At 41.0% G+C, this 17,272-nt stretch overlaps 1 protein-coding gene across 1 annotated transcript in view; it reads left to right on the top strand.

The window, feature by feature from the left end:
• Positions 1–16,748, top strand: part of DSG2 (desmoglein 2) — a 45,048-nt gene extending 28,300 nt beyond the window's left edge. The window contains exons 9-15 of the mRNA XM_047697445.1: positions 2,510–2,775; positions 3,523–3,665; positions 4,286–4,513; positions 8,964–9,191; positions 11,059–11,180; positions 12,519–12,848; positions 14,654–16,748. Coding sequence (XP_047553401.1) covers positions 2,510–2,775; positions 3,523–3,665; positions 4,286–4,513; positions 8,964–9,191; positions 11,059–11,180; positions 12,519–12,848; positions 14,654–15,652 — 2,316 coding nt within the window. The 3' untranslated portion in view covers positions 15,653–16,748. The remainder of the gene's footprint in view (positions 1–2,509; positions 2,776–3,522; positions 3,666–4,285; positions 4,514–8,963; positions 9,192–11,058; positions 11,181–12,518; positions 12,849–14,653) is intronic.
• The last annotated feature ends 524 nt before the right edge of the window (positions 16,749–17,272 follow it).

The raw sequence follows: 17,272 nt of genomic DNA, 5'->3' as shown, positions 1-17,272 counted from the left end.
CACAAAATACTACATATTGTATGATTTTTTTCTCTGTGAAATTTCTAGAAAAGCAAAACAATGGATATAGACATTAGTTGCTCAGGGCTAGCTGTGAGTGATGACTGACTACAGACAGGCAAAAAGGAATTTCTTGGGGGTGATGAAAATGTTCTAAACCTGGATGGTGGTGACATTTGCAAAACTGTATAGGCTTGCTAAAAATCATCATGTTGTACATTTATAATGGGTGAATTTTATTCTATGTAAATTATACCTCAATAAAGCTGTTCTCAATAAAGGAGAACAGATACTTTATTTTTAAAAAAGATTTTATTTATTCATTTGACAGAGAGAACAGAAGCAGGGGGAGGGAGAGGGAGAAGCAGGCTCCCTGAGGCAGGGCTTGATCCCAGGACCCTGGGATCATGACCTGAGCTGAAGGCAGATGCTTAACCAACTGAGCCACCCAGGCACCCTGGGAACAGATACTTTAAACTGAAAATGCAGATAATAGTTCATCACATAAGGAAAAGTCAAAGCTTTGTTAACAAATTAACAAATACATTTAAATTCTTTTTTTTTTTTAAAGATTTTATTTATTTATTTGTCAGAGAGAGAGGGAGAGAGAGCGAGCACAGGCAGACAGAGTGGCAGGCAGAGACAGAGGGAGAAGCAGGTTCCCTGACGAGCAAGGAGCCCAATGTGGGACTCGATCCCAGGACGCTGGGATCATGACCTGAGCCGAAGGCAGCTGCTTAACCAACTGAGCCACCCAGGCGTCCCTACATTTAAATTCTTAAATGCTATTAAAAGTAGCAAAAATGAAAATGATAAAATATGTTGACCGTTTTAGAAACAGAGAGGTATTTGTCCTTATTCATTGTTCATGATGCTGAAAATTTTTTTCATGCTCTCTGGAAAACTGTGGCTATTTATAATATATGGCTATTATATGAAACAGGTTTTATTGCCCTAGTACCTAGCTCATTTTTTAGCATTGCTGTGGCCTTCCATGGTCTTTGAATACTAATGACACCTGACTGGAATATCTTCTTTCGCATCCAGCATACGTCACGCTATTAAAACAAGCATGTTAAGTGCAAGGGCAGCTTAAGATAACTCTCACAAGGATCATACAATCATAAAGACTGTATTGTCTCTAGTCGTTTTCCATTGAATCCTTGTCTCAGCACCCTAGTGGCTGATTTTACAAAGAGGGCAGAAGCTGTTATCCATCCAGAACCCTGCAGAGAAGAAAATGATTTTGTAATAAGTCGTCAAAAAACAAAGTGAATTGGGGCGCCTGGGTGGCTCAGTGGGTTAAGCCGCTGCCTTCGGCTCAGGTCATGATCCCAGGTCCTGGGTTCGAGCCCCGCATCGGGCTTTCTGCTCAGCAGGGAGCCTGCTTCCTCCTCTCTCTCTGCCTGCCTCTCTGCCTACTTGTGATTTCTCTCTGTCAAATAAATAAATAAAAAATCTTAAAAAAAAAAAAAAAAAAAAAAAAAGTGAATAGCTTTGCAGTAATTCCTGTAAACACATGTAATACATTTAATATTATACCAAAGAAACAAGGAAAAATGCCCCCCTGTGTCTAAATGGTCAGGACCACAAGAAATAAAAATCAACAAGACCTAAATAAACGTTGACTAGGTATTTCTTTTCACAGTGGAATACAGCTCAACAGAGGAAAAGTGATTTGTGTAAAAATGTTCACAGCAGTATTAATTATATTTAAAAATTACAGATACTCCAAACGCCTAATAATCAAATGGTTAAGTAAACTAAATACATCTAAATGGTAGAATACTGTAGAAATGTTTATAAAAGGAAAATGGACGAATTGGAACATAAAATATGTATTCAGTGATACACTGACTATCAAATATACTTTACAAATTTCACAGTTCACAAAGAATCAATATTTGGATTTGGAGGAAGGTTAATCTTTTATGGCATTAATAGCAAACCAGATAATGATAGACATTATGCTAAAAAGGGTGTGGAGGATAGGTTCTTTGTTTAAATAAATTTGAAAACCCTTGGGCTTAGGCAAGTTCAACCAGGAGGTCTCAGCTTTTTGATATGCTCATGTGCAGTAGAAGTCTATACTAGGTGGACAGCCAGCTGCTACCACTAGGCATGTGACCTTTTTCACCAGAACAAACCCATAGAACACGTTTTAAGGAATATTATATCACATGTCCATTAACTTTTTTCAATAAAGTAAAAGAAACAGGTTGTTAAATATGTGTGTGTGTCTATATAATATATTTTCAATGATCTGGACTTTAAAAAGAAAAATGGGGGATGTAACCTAAATCATCCTTAACATTGATGAATATCCAAGCTGACAGACTTTTTAATTGCTTGGTATTGTTATGAGTTAGATTACTGAGTGCTAATGTATTCTGCATATGTTAAATTGTCATATCTAACATTAAAACTATACGTGTGTGTATGTATGCTCTATGCGTGTTCTAGTTATTTTCTCTTTTGAAAGAATTTCCTTTGATTTTTGTCTTCCTAGGAAGTAGATTATGAAGAAATAAAGAATCTTGATTTCAGCATTACTGTCACCAACAAAGCCGCTTTTCACAAATCAGTTAAGAATAAATATAAGCCTACATCCTTTCCCTTCAAAGTAAAGGTGAAAAATGTGAAAGAAGGCATTCGTTTTAGAAGTAGCACAATCTCCGTTCATGTTAGCGAGAGCATGGATAAGTCCAGCCAAGGCCAAATAATTGGAAAATTTCAAGCTTTTGACGAAGACACTGGACAAGTAGCTCATGTAAGGTAAGAGACAGTTATGAATATATTTCCTTATTTTAAATTATTTTAAATGCCTGTCTTCAAAAAATCGTAATGAAATGTGAACATTTTCTTCCTTCACTCCCAGTATTACAGCCCCCAAAGGTCTGGAGATTAAATTATCCAGAGTTGTACCTGCAACTGAGAATCACGGAGAAATTTCCCCCCAGACCACCTTCCCTCCACCAGCTGAGTGTGAGACAGATAATGGGTGTTTCACCTCCAAGTAATTCTCGCTAGAGAAAGCTGAAAAGCAACAAAGAGAAAATTACGAATGAAATTTACTGTCTTTTTCTGTCTAAACCTGTCTTCTTTCCTGAAAAAAAGTATTAGAGGCAAGAAAGTAGCAAATACGTTTCCTCCACCGATTGTTGTTGGGTAACTACGTTACTCTCCAGAGGTTTACCCCAAATTTAAGGGAGACTAGACCAAAGGCTGTAGAACAGACTAAGGAGCAACTTGCAAACTTCCTGGATTTGTAGGCAAAAAGGATTGCCCTTGTATGTGTCTTGGGTACATTACAGAAATACGGAATGTTCCAAATAAGTGTGATAGGCTGTAAAGAGAGAAGGCTTTCAGGACAGTTGCAAGAAATTAAAACGATTTCAAACTAATGCCTATAACAAGAACATAGAGAATGAACCAAAAATTAACCTTGAAAGAGTTGTAGATTGTTAGAGATTATCAATTTATCCAGAAGTGGGAATTACTTTTATGTTTGTTTTATAACAGATATGAGAAATTGGAAGATAGAGACAACTGGATCTCTGTGAATTCTGCTACATCTGAAATTAAACTTGTAAAAATTCCTGATTTTGAATCCAGATATGTCCAAAATGGTATATACACTGCAAAGATTTTGGCAGTATCTGAAAGTAAGTTATTACATACGTATTTCTTCTCATTATGTGTATCTAAGTACTTTTTTAGTATTTTTTTAACTTATATCAAATATTTTTAATTTTATAAAATACCTCTTTAAATGGAACAGCTTATTGTTATGTAGAAGACCACTAAGCAGACAGGATGGTATATGTGACTTTGGAGCAACATGGATTTGAACAGCTCAGGTCCACTTACACACACATTTTTTTTTGATACAGCACTGCAAATGTACTCTCCCTTCCTTATGATTTTCTTTTCTTTTTTTTTAATTAAATTTTTTTATTTTTTTATAAACATATAATGTATTTTTATCCCCAGGGGGTTTTTTAGTATTTTTAATACTAAAAAAAAGTATTATTTTGGAACATCCGAGACCTTCATTTTGTTCTTGTAGGGAACTCAGATCTCTCCCATGGACAAACCTTAACATTTCTACTCATTTAGCGGATTAAAAGACATGACTTCATCTGAACCTTAAAACATATATAGGATGGAAAGTGCCCCAGTTTGTTAGTACCTTCTCCATACCAAACCAGAAAGAGAATTCAGACTGTGTCTGTTGTCAGCAATAGGGGCAGCATATTCATATTTATTCTTTCTCATTTTTAAGGTTATCCAAGAAAAACCATCACTGGCACCATTGCTATCACAGTGGAGGACATCAATGACCACTGTCCCACACTGGTCAACCCAGTGCAGACTGTCTGTGACAACGTGCCGTACGTGAATGTGACCGCAGAGGACTTGGATGGGTCCCAACACAGTAGGCCTTTCAGTTTCTCCATCATCGACAAACCGGCTGGAATGGCAGAAAAATGGCAAATAGTACACCAAGAAAGTAAGCAAAATCAGTGGACTATATATTTAAGTATTGAATCTGAGAGAAATCTAAAATCGTTATAATACTGGCTGTGCTTTTTTTCATAAATTATATTTCTGATACAGTTTTCTACAGAAGCTTATAAAATGAGGTTCTGAAGCTCAGCTATAGTGTCTTTCATCAGCCAAGAGTAGATGCCCCATTCGGAGTCATAGAACAGGGAAAGAAGAGAAACAACGTGATGTCTTCAAGATAGCGGGGCATTCTCTAAGTGGCTCCTGAACTAGTTTTTTTTTTTTTTTTAAAGATTTTATTTATTTATTTGACAGAGAGAGATCACAAGTAGGCAGAGAGGCAGGCAGAGAGAGAGGAAGGGAAGCAAAGCAGGCTCCCTGCTGAGCAGAGAGCCCGATGCGGGACTCGATCCCAGGACCCCGAGATCATGACCTGAGCCGAAGGCAGCGGCTCAACCCACTGAGCCACCCAGCGCCCTGAACTAGTTGTTTTGCCCGTAAGGTGAGGAGTAGCTTGTCTAAGCACAGCAGAATAGATGCCTTCTAAAGTCTTAAGCTCTGATCACAATTCCATTAAAATAATATTTATGAATGACTTCCTGAGTCCTAGACACTCTGCTGGCCCCTCATAGGCATTATCGCATTTAATCCTTTAATCTATAACATGATTCCCTGATTACAGCTGAGGGATCTTGGCTTAACTAGAATTAAGTAGCTGTTCAAAGTCACAAAACTGGTCAGTGATAAACACAGTATGAAGAAGGGCCTGTCTGACCTCCCCATTCCAGGTGACCCTGCGCGTATATCCATGTCTTAGACATAGTCCCTTGTTGATATGAGCTTCTGGGTGTTCTCCAGGGTGGTTTTGAATACCACGAACTATCCAGAAGACTATTTCGTTTTAAACAATTAGTGTTCATTTTAGGAAAGTTTCAAAAATAATACCCAAGCTTTTCTTAATCAACAAATTTATTGTTATTTTAAGTCTGACAGAATTTGATCACCATTTTAAGAAGCTTTGATTACAAATTACAGAGTAAACAAAGACCTTCAATGTCTCACACTAAGTTTATAAATTTAGCATATTTCATTTTTTTGCCTATGTATGTCAACAATCTGAATTAACAAATCAAATGCTTTGTCTCACTTCTTGTGATCCCTGTATTCTAAAATTCCAGTAAATGTGACTTATAAATGCACTGAACCTGAAGCCCTCTTCAGTGGTCCAATACTGAACAAACCAGTGATATTTCAACCAACAGCTACAAGGCCAAATCAGTAACATAATCACACATTTTAAATTGGAATTACAAAGCTGTCATGTTAACAGGGCTAATTTTCCTAAAAATGATGTAAGTATAAAAGCACAATAATGATTACAAATAATTCCCATATGATACAAAAATATTAAAACCATGTCTTTAATTTGCTTGAATATCCTATAAGTAATTTTTAAATCTTAGGGTTTATTTACTCACTAGCAGAGGATAATTATGCTCTCAGTTGACTAAAGTTGCCTCCTCTCTGAGGAGGACAGTCACCATCCTGATTAACAGAAGCTACTTAAGATCAAGTTTCCAGCTAGCAGGAGGCCTGGGTGGCAGACGTCCAGATGATTCCTCTTAGGGTAATTAAGCCTCAAAACTTGAAAAGTGGTTGGTGTCCTTTTTCAGTTTCTAATTCTGTACTCACAGAAGCCTGGGACTCCCACCCAGGCTGAATGCTTGATTGGAGTTGACCTTTCTTTGTCTAAGATGAGTAAACATGTTTTACATTGAACTTACTGGGTTTCCAACTCTTACTTATTTTATCTAAGAAACATATGATGTTTGGGAGGTGCCATGCACTGTCCTAAGCACTCTACTAATGTCAATCACCTTACAAGTTTGGCCCTACTGTCATCAACATTTTACAGATGAAGAAACAAGGGCAAAGAGAGTTTTCTTAATATTCTCAAGGTCAGGAGCACCTGGGTGGTGCAGTTGGTTAAGCGTCTGCCTTCGGCTCGGGTCATGATCCCAGGGTCCTGGGACTGTGCTCTGCCTCAGGCTCCCTGCTAAGCAAGGGAGACTGCTTCTCCCTCTCCCTCTGCTCCTGCTCATGTGCACACATGCTTGCTCTCTCTCTCTCTCACTCTCTCTCTCAAATAAATAGAATCTTAAAAAAAAAAACTAGGATTTGAACCCAAATGGTCTGTCTCTGGAGTCTTCCTGGATACATAGATATATTTTCTATATAAAGATCAAGATGTTTGAATTTGATGGGTCCTTGAATTTTTCATAGTCTTAGGAACATGAAACCCTTAAGGATATGCATGTTGGAGTGTTATAAGCAGAAGTCTTATAAAGTATAAAGACTTGTACTTTACATACCTAGACAATTTGGAGAGGATTCTGTAAACCAGTTTTCTTCTCCTTAGTTACATAATAAGGTGATCGGCTAGATGTCATGATAATAAATAACTCTCATCTATTTTATTTATTTGGGAAAATTTTAAAGCACAGAAAATTCCAGCAACTAATATAGCAGACATCTATGTACCTACCACCTAAAAGGAATTAACAATTTCTCATATTTGAATGAGACCTCTTTTTTTAAATGATAATGGATAAAATTGAAGTCCTCTTTGCATTTTCTCCCCTCTCAACTTGCCGCCTTAGAGCCAATCATGAATTTAATTATGTTCTTCCAGGCCATGTTTTTATGGATTTTTTTTTCATGAGTTCTTACTCCTTTAAACGACTAGATGCTTTTCTCCCTTCTCCAAAGCTTTGAGGATGATTTAATAAGTATATTCTAGCTATGCAGATCAAATTCCATAAAATTTGGACCCTAAATGAAAAGAGGCTATTTTTTTAACTTCCAAAAATAAACAAAACAAACCCCAAACACTTCATTTTTATCTTTATGTTCATCCAAGTCTACATGTCTTGCATTCATAGAACTCTTTGTGTCATGTTCTTGCCAAAAATACCTAACCTGAATCCAATCATGAGGAAACAATCAGACAAATTCAAACTGCAGAGCATCCTTTGAAATAGGCGGCCCTCAGAAATGCAAAGTCTTGATGGCCAAAAAAAAAAAGGTGGGCCTGACCTAGATCATTCATAGAGATCAGAGTGACAACTAAAGGCAATGCATAATTCTTGATTGAATCCAGAATCAAGGGAAAAAAAAACAAAAAACAAAACAGGTAGAAAACTATAAAGGGCATTATTGCAACGCTGAAAGTTTGACTGTGGGTTATATCAATACTAAATTATTGGAGAGGACTAATGTCCCTTGGTCTTAGAAGGTATATTCTGATATGTGTACCATAATATCTGCAACTTACTTTCAAATAGTTCAGAAAAAAGTGAGTGGATAGAAAATATTGTTATCAGGGCGCCTGGGTGGCTCAGTTGGTCAAGCGTCTGCCTTCAGCTCAGGTCATGATCCCAGGCTCCTGGGATCAAGCCCCATGTCAGGCTCCCTGCTCCGCGGGAAGCTGCTCCTCCCTCTGCCTCTGCTCTTCGACCTGCTTGTGCTCTCTCTTGTTCTCTCTCTCAAATAAATAAATAATATTTTAAAAAAAGAAAATATTGTTATCATATGTAAACAAATCATGAAGGGCAGGTTGTAATTCATTGTAATATTCTTACAGTTTTTCTGTAGATGTGAAATTTTTCAAAATTTTGGATATATCGTGATACAGTGTCGGGAACAAAAAGGAGGGGACTCCGTGAAATGAGATTGGCCCGTTGCTGAAAATTACTAAAGCTGGGGATGGGTTAACTATACTCTTCTATTATTGTCTGTTTGAAAATTGCCTTAACAAAGTTTTTTTTAAGATGGTACAATAAAGGTCATTTAACGGAAATGTCATTTAACTCCCCACTTGTTTGTTACTGTATCCCTTAGTACCTAGAATGGTTTCTAGCATTTGGTAGACATCACACACATTTGTTAAAATTAATCATCATCGGGGCGCCTGGGTGGCTCAGTGGGTTAAGCCGCTGCCTTCGGCTCAGGTCATGATCTCAGGGTCCTGGGATTGAGCCCCGCATCTGGCTCTCTGCTCAGCCGGGAGCCTGCTTCCTCCTCTCTCTCTGCCTGCCTCTCTGCCTGCTTGTGATCTCTCTCTGTCAAATAAATGAATAAAAAATCTTTAAAAAAAAAAAAACTGTATCCTTAGTACCTAGAATGGTTTCTAGCATTTGGTAGACATCACACACATTTGTTAAAATTAATCATCACCAAAGAAAGATGCTTCCAGACCCAGTGCTTTGCTATCAACCTGCTTCCTGGGGGGATCTGGAGTAATTTTAACAAGCCCACAGTGTGATTTCAATCGAGAAGCAAGAATAAAGCTTCTCACTGGAGCTAAATATTGTCGGCAATTCAAGAATGTTTCCATCCACCCCTCCCTTGGTGATCACGAATTTCTATTTCCATTTGCCCCCCTCCCCTTGTAGGCACCAGTGTGCTTCTGCAACACAAGGAACTACAGCCTGGAAGATGTGAAATTCAGTTTCTGATTTCGGATAGTCAGGGCCTCAGTTGCCCTGAAAAGCAAGTGCTTCAACTCACCATCTGTAAGTGTCTGGAAGGCGGCGGTTGCGTGGAACGCCTGCGGGACTCCTACGTTGGCCTGGGACCCGCAGCCATTGCGCTAATAATTCTTGCCCTTCTGCTTTTGCTACGTAAGTATTTGAAAAGCCGCTCTTTAGCTCAGCTAGTCATTTCAGTGCCCTACCAGTGATTTGTTGCGGTAGCAGTCATTGATTTCGTAACAGTGATGCTTTAACCACACTGGAACCCTTCCGAGGGTGATCAGGGAAACAAGAAGTGACCATTAAAAAATTCGCCAAGATTATTCTAGCCCTCTTCAGAATTTTGTTTCATAAAAATGAGTTTTTGTTTCATAAAAACATGTCTTGTCCCGATTTAAATGATCAAGCTTTCTAGACAGCCTCATTAGTGAGAGCTCTGTGATGATGGACGTTGTCTGTCCACATTTGTCCACACCCAGTGCTCAGAACAGTGCCTTGCCCATAGTAGGCTCTCAGAAAAGATGTGTTGTATGAATTTGGATGATGGATACAAAGTTATGCAATTCTTGCTTTGCGCCTTCAACTTGTCGGGGCTCAGCCTCCTCAAACCCTCTTCTTAGCTTGCCCCTTCCCCGGCACCAACAGTAGCCCTACCTCTGAGTACTTCAGTGCTTCCTGACAGTGACAGCCAGTCCTGCCTTCCCTGCATGGCCTCTGGAGAGCTGTGGTTTCCTTTCACAAAAGAGCAGAGTACACAGTGTGGGGTCATGTGGAATCCCACTCCACTTGCCACTGAGCAAGGGGGAGGACCACCTCTGAGACACCCCTAGTGATTTCGGTGATGAAGGAGGAGCTTGTCAAAGCCCGTAGTAGATGTGCAATTGAAGGCACAGCATTCAACAGTGTGTAGTGTACCTTCATATCATTGTCTCTGTTTTACTGGCAAAAATATAGACGTGTATGGAGAAATGACTTGTCTCAGCTCACCAGGTCTGTAGGTGGGTACTGGAGCTGGGACTCTGTCTTTTACCCAGAGACTCCTTACATTCATTGCCTTCTCATCTCACATTCCCCAGGGCCCCATGTGGTGCTTGGTGCCTGGAGACACTTGATCAGCCCTTGTTAAATCCGTTGAGATGGTTGAGTTGCCACTGGTTAATTTCAGTTTTTTTACTCACAGTGTAGGTACTCAGAGTGGCTATATTTGCTGAGCTGTCAGCTTTTTCACACAAAAGGGAGTGTAGGAAGTAGTCAGTTCATTGTCGGAAGCTAGCAAATGGAAGTGGCATAAAAACTAATTTGGGAAGGACTGCCTGCAGGTGTAATTAATTCTTTACTACCTTGATCAGGAAGACAACCTTGGCTTTCACTTCCTCCCTGAGGTAGAATAAAATGTAAGGAAGGAGCTCTGAAATTTCATTGAATTCATGATGAAATGTTATGTATATTTTAAGGGCTTTTAATGGACAGTCATTTTCGAAAATAATACTTGGGTAATTCAGATGTTAATTTGAACCTGTTTGCCATGCCTCCTGCTAAATCCTATTCCAGGATGAAGTGGTAAAGTATTTAGAAGTTCCAGTGTTCTAGAGCATTGGAACATACTAAAATTTCCTACCCCCGGGAGCTTTTGATCTTTTAGAATATATGTTTTTGGGGATAGTGAATTTTCTCCTATTAAAAAAGTGATGAAAAAGAACAACAAAAGATTTAAGTCTCCAAATTGGTCTTGATGATTTGTATGCTATTGAATCCAGCCATGGTGCTCCATCCAAGAACCACACACAGCCTTTTAGTGATGGATGAGGACTCCCTCATGCTGCTTTTAGGCTTTGATATGATTCACCAAAACAAGCTTGGTGAGGTCGAATCAGAGTGAAGACAAATGCAAAACTAGGGCTGTACATAAGTGAAGACTGAACTCTAAGAAGCAAGATACAAATTCCAAAATCATGCAGTATAAATTTAGAATATGTGGGGACTCACCCTCTCGGGATTCCATTTTGTTTCTGTCCAGTTGTACCACTTTTATTGCTGATGTGCCAATGTGGAGAAGGCGCCAAAGGCTTCACCCCGATTCCTGGCACGATAGAGATGCTGCACCCTTGGAATAACGAAGGGGTGCCACCTGAAGACAAGGTCAGATAATCAATGTCCTTGGAACTTGTTTTCTTTCCTGATTTTAAAAGGCTTTTGGGCACTGTTCCTATTAGTCTAAGTCATGAGAAAGTCAAGTAGTCATTATAGATTTCATTCACCTGTCTTCGTTAAACAGGGTTCAGATGATTTTGTGTTTGTTGCCAGGGCAGAGTTGAAGTGGTCTTGTTCTACTGTGGTAGACCTTATGTTCCAGAGAATCTTAAAAAAGGATCAGGGAATGAAGGATGTGCTTCTCCGTTTCTATTCCTCCCAGTACATAGGGTTGGGAAAGGGAAGCCCACCACCCCCATAACAGTTATAAAATCTTGCAAAACCTCCCCACCTCCCGTCCTTCCTACTTAATAAGAAGGAGGTCCCATCATCTCTCTGTTGCATCTTCCCCCCGGGTCTGTCAGCACCATCTTCAGTAAGCATTGTGTTCAGGAGGATACTATTTAGCATCAAGGGTCAGAGTACTCAGAGAACAGGGGCTTAGATATGAACGTGGGCAGTCAAGGATCAGCGTGATGATTCCTCCACAGGCTCCGCCTTCCTTGTTGTTCCTCCACAGATGAGTTCCGTTCCCATGGTGTCTTCATGCTCCCGACACTAGCTGCTGTCCCCACGTTCCAAAGAGCAGGTTGGGAGAAATGTTCTTAAAGAACACTTTCCAAAAGTTGCCTACCCCACTTCTGTTTGAAATCACATTAAGGGGCGCCTGGGTGGCAGTGGTTTAAAGCCTCTGCCTTCGGCTCAGGTCATGATCCCAGAGTCCTGGGATCGAGCCCCACATCGGGCTCTCTGCTCAGCGGGGAGCCTGCTTCCTCCTCTCTCTCTCTCTCTGCCTGCCTCTCTGCCTACTTGTGATCTCTGTCTGTCAAAAAAATAAATAAAATCTTAAAAAAAAAAAAAAAGAAATCACATTAAGAAGAACTTGGGTAGCTATTCCAAGTAGCAGTGGAGGCTTGTGAAGATAGTCTTTCTTTGGAGCAGCATGTGTCCACCTGAGGGGGGGGGAGAAATATAATAACTATAGAAGGAGGCATTAAACCCTAAAGGAAAGTCAAAATGCCATTGATGCCAATAGCGTAAATGAACTGAGACCATACTTAATTAATTTTTGTTTTCTCCCCGGGGTATAATCAGCTGACAAAATAAGAAGCTGGAATGGAGATCTTCAGAAGATTCAGATACATGTTATTCAACCCAAAGTATTGTTCCTAATTTGCCTCCATGGAAGTAGCTTATTCCCTTCGCCTGCCAGCGTAGCTCAGATCCCTTTACCACCTATACCGACCCTATGTTCTTCTCACTTCTCAACTGTCTTTACTTTTACAGGTGGTGCCTTTGCATGTGGCAGCAGATCATGGAGAGGATGTAGGAGCAGACATGAGAGTGGGAGGTATAATGACCAAGGAAACCACAAAAGAAAGTAGGTCTGCCTTCCCCAAAGGGTATCCTGAGGTGACTGAGGTGGATGGAAGATGGGAAGAACCCAGAAGCCTGATTTCTGGTGAAGTGACCAAAGGGACAGGGACAACAGGAGCCAACATAGGTGCTGATGGGACAAGGATCATGAAAGTCCCTGGATCTTCCAGAGATCTGGTCGGAGCTCAAGCAGCTGCTGTTCTAGTCAATGAAGAATTCTTAAGAAGTTATTTCACTGAGGTAAGGGTTGGTTTTTATAGGTGCTGGGGTGAGGGGGTGGGGGGGAGACATTTATATTTGAAAGTCGTATTATTCGGGTAATCATTGCCTTGGATCTAAGTAGGATTTTGTCGTTTTTTAAGAGAATGCCTATAGGCTGTGAGGAAAAGCAGAGGAGACCCATTAAATCAGTTAGCTCCATTATCTAGTGATAATGAATGACCCCACAATCTTCCTTTCTACAGAAGCTTATCTCTCACATTCCTGTTTTTGTCAGTTGGCACAACTTTGCTCTTCTCTGTATTGCCTTCATTCTGAGACACACACCGAGAGAGCTGATTGGACTGGGCAGGTGCCGTCCTCGGGGAACGGGGAACAGAGCCATGCAGAACCGGGCAATGACCAACTCTTCACCCAGCTGCCTTTTCTGTGCTCACATTTCAGCAGTCAGAGCAAGTCCCATGACGAAGCCAGATGTCAGTGGGTCAGAAAGTACAGTTCCTCTGCGGGAGCAGACTTGATAGGGATGAGCATGCGGGGAGCAGAGAGAATACCAGACCTAAAAATCCCAGTCTATCCTGTCTGTTTAGATTTTCTCTACTTGGCTTCATTCTGGAGGCAGTTCATAAAAAATCACGAGGAGAGGTGCAGGAGAGGTGATGGATGCAGTCCGAAACCTCACGCCTGGAATGAGGAATTAGAAGCAGGGCTGGGTACCTTTCTTGAGAAGAAGGTCCATGGGCCCCACACAGGGATGGGCAGAGTCAGAGTGTTGGGCATCTGAAGGACACTTGAGAGGAGTGGAGGGATGGGCTTCTGAGGAGGCCAGTTTATTTCTGTCCGCTCTCGACACGATAGCCAATTACCGGAGTGCTTTTCCCCTTCCTGTCTCCTACCCCCTTCCCTTCTTTCAGACCATCTGCCCACCTGTTGGCTTGACAGGAAGATGGTGATGTGGTTCGTGTCAGGAAAACCATTTCTCTTCGTCCCCTTTCAGTCTCACTGCAAGCTCCACTCTGGGGTGCCCTGTTAGTTTCATTTTGATGGTTTTCCCTCTCCACTCTTACCCTGCTCCGGTTGTGTGTGTATGTGAGCAATCTTTTCCTCAGAAATCTCTTCACACTTAGCAGAAAATTTCCAAGAATGATCTATATTTTGAACTCCTGTGTATTATTTACCCAGATTACCCAATTATTAACCCTTTGCCGTATTTGCTATTTGCTTTCCTAATCTCTCCCTTCCTCCGTCCCCCTCTCTCTCTTTGTCACACACACACACACACACACACACATGCTCAGGCACACACGTGCACATGCACATTTTCTTAACATAGTATAGTGAACAAATTTAGAGATTTAACAGTGCCATATTCCATATTTAATTTTGCGAGTTATCACAATAATGTCTTTTTATAGTCATTGTTTTTCCCATCCAAGACCCAATCCAGAGTCCTGCCTTTCTTTTCTTTCATGATAGGAATTTTTTTAAGAATACAGGCCAGCTGTGTTGTAGGATGCCCTTCCATTTGTGTTTCTCTGATGTTTTCTTATAAGGAGACTCTGGTTATGCATTTGGGGCAGAAATATTGCCTTATTCTTTTTTTTTTAAGATTTTATTTATTTGACAGAGATCACAAGCAGGCAGAGAAGCAGGCTCCCCGCGGAGCAGAGAGCCTAATGCAGGGCTCAATCTCAGGACCCCGAGACCATGACCTGAGCTGAAGACAGAGGCCCAACCCACTGAGCCACCCAGGCGCCCCGAAATATCGCCTTATTCTTAAGTGAAGCTGTCATTAATTCTCTGCCTCTGTTTTATTTCCATTTTAGAAAGCTGCCTCTTACACTGACGAAGACGACATTCACACAGGCAAAGATTGCCTTCTGGTTTATTCTCAGGAAGACACTGAGTCTCTCCATGGTTCCATTGGCTGCTGCAGTTTTATTGAAGGAGAACTCGATGATCATTTTCTAGATGATTTAGGATTTAAATTCAGGACACTAGCTGAAATTTGCTTGGGTCAAAAAATAGATATGGATGGGGAAATTGAGCCAAGGCAAAAACCTGTGGGAGCATCAAGTATGAAGGCGACTTCCCATTCATTCAGTGAGCAAACTAGGATTAATTCGGAGAATGCCTACTTCACTGGTAGTAGCTTTCAAGTTCCAAAACCTTTGCCTGAAGCAGACACAGAGAAAGTAACTCAGGAGATAGTCACCAAAAGTTCTCAATCTTCCAGGCAGAGTCAGAAGGTAGCTACATGGCTCCCTGACCCACTGGCTTCTGGTAACGTTGTAGTAACAGAAACTTCCTATGCCACAGGCTCCACGATGCCGCCAAGCACTGTGATCCTGGGTCCTGGCCAGTCCCAGGCCCTTATTGTGACCGAGCGGGTGTACGCGCCAGCCCCTCCCTTGGTAGAGGAGCAGTATGCTAATGACGGTAGTGTCCTGGTTACCGAGAGAATCATACAGCCCAACGGGGGTCTGCCTGCTTCTCTGGAAGGCGCTCAGCCTCCGTTAGACGCGCATTATGTTATGGTGAGGGAGAGAGAGCGCTTCCTGGCCCCCAGCTCGGGGCTGCCGTCCCCTCTGGCTGTGCCCACTGCAGCAGCAGGAGGGGACATGACAGTGACAGAAAAGGTGCAAACCTCTGCCTCCGGTTACCGATTTCCTACTGAAACCTCACGGATGGCCAGAAAGACAGAGGTTTCTGGAGCCACGGCCCATGGCCCCCTGCCAAATTTCAGTTTAGAGGAGTCTGGTCATTCTATTTCTACTCGTACCAGAGTCTCCAAGCACAGCATCGTACAGCATTCTTACTCCTAAATCGTAGTCCTCCAGAGTCTGACCCAGGGTCCCATTTCATGTGTTCAGTGGGCCAGTCTTTTGATGAGCCTGTAGACTTAAGAGACATACACATTGGGCTTAAAACACTGCTCCATCACTAATCTACCACCCAGCCTCCAGGAGTGGGCTTCAGAGAGGCCCCAGGGTTTGCTGAGGGCATAAGGACGATGCTGTGTCTTAAGTGCCTTTTAGTGAGTTAGGGCCAAACAATATTCACAAAGCAAATCAGGGAGTCAGTCTGTCTTGTGAGAGTTTACCAAATGGACACAGGGTAGCCGGGGCATCAGCTGTCCAGTCCAGCCACCCATGAAGCTGACTGGGCCTCTTGTCTTCCTGCATTCACCTTGAACATTGCTGTTCTGTATCCCATACTTGAATACACCTAGCAGATTATCAGCACCTCGTTTCTCCAAAACTGTGTGCACAGTCTGGACAACTCTTTTCTTTAAGACTAGAAGCCTGGCCTTTTAATCTGTTTTAGGTTGATTGAATTTGGGGACATCGACATGGTAAAGAACACACATTGTATGCTTCTGTGAGTGTGTCTTGTATGACTGTAAAAATAGCATTATTGCTTCCCTGTGTCTCCCCCAAATCATGAAAATACTGAACACTTCCCATTCAGTTGAATAATCCAGGGCAAAATTCATAAATATAAAATCACTTTACTTTTTAGAATAATATACTATTTTTACAAACTCAGGATACACTATCTTCTAATTTCGTATGGCTAAATTAACCACCAGACTGGCTTCTCCACTGTGATAAGAACCTGGCTGTTTCCCTGCTATATATCCTCAGTGCATAACACGAGTGCCGAATAAATGTTTGTGGAATCAAACCAAATTTTAGAAACCATCCTCTTTTGTTTGTAGTTGGAAAAAATACTGAAAAACCCTATACTGTCAGTAATTGTGAGTTTGAAATTATGAATTTATTCTGCATCTCAAAATCACTGACTGGCCAGTCCTAACTACGTGAATATTAAATATTAAATATTCAATTGAACAATTGGGCCTGAAATTGGACAACACCCTTGCCTTTCATTTTGCAAAGTTATTTGGGTATTTTGGCTTCTTAGTAAATTATACTTTTTTTTTTAAGATTTTATTTATTTATTTGACAGAGTGAGATCACAAGTAGGCAGAGAGGCAGGCAGCGAGAGAAGAGGACGCAGGCTCCCTGCTGAGCAGAGAGCCCGATGTGGGGTTCGATCCCAGGACCCTGAAATCATGACCTGAGCCGAAGGCAGAGGCTTTAATCCACTGAGCCACCCAGGTGCCCCAGTAGATTATACTTTAATTGCTCCTTGAAAAAACAGGGCATTTAAAGTTTCAAAGCATACGTGCACATCAATAACAGTTTATGTGAATATTTCCCACAACAAAATAATTTTCATAAACTTTAAAGACTATGTTAATATTTTTATTTTTCAAGGTATTTTGCTAGGGAAATGAATCTTCAAGAATTCTTTTTTTAGGCGTGTTTTTTACTTGAATTATGCTATACAAAAGATTGATATATTTTGCCCCTACTGACTATATATATGGGTAAAAGGCAAATATTTTTAAATATCATAAGTATGTGGCCAAGATGAAG

The sequence above is a fragment of the Lutra lutra genome, chromosome 12 (genome assembly GCF_902655055.1).
Source record: "Lutra lutra chromosome 12, mLutLut1.2, whole genome shotgun sequence".
Classification (NCBI taxonomy): Eukaryota; Metazoa; Chordata; class Mammalia; order Carnivora; family Mustelidae; genus Lutra; species Lutra lutra.
The sequence above is the reverse complement of the archived record's forward strand: the minus strand, read 5'-3'. Positions and strand labels throughout refer to the sequence as shown.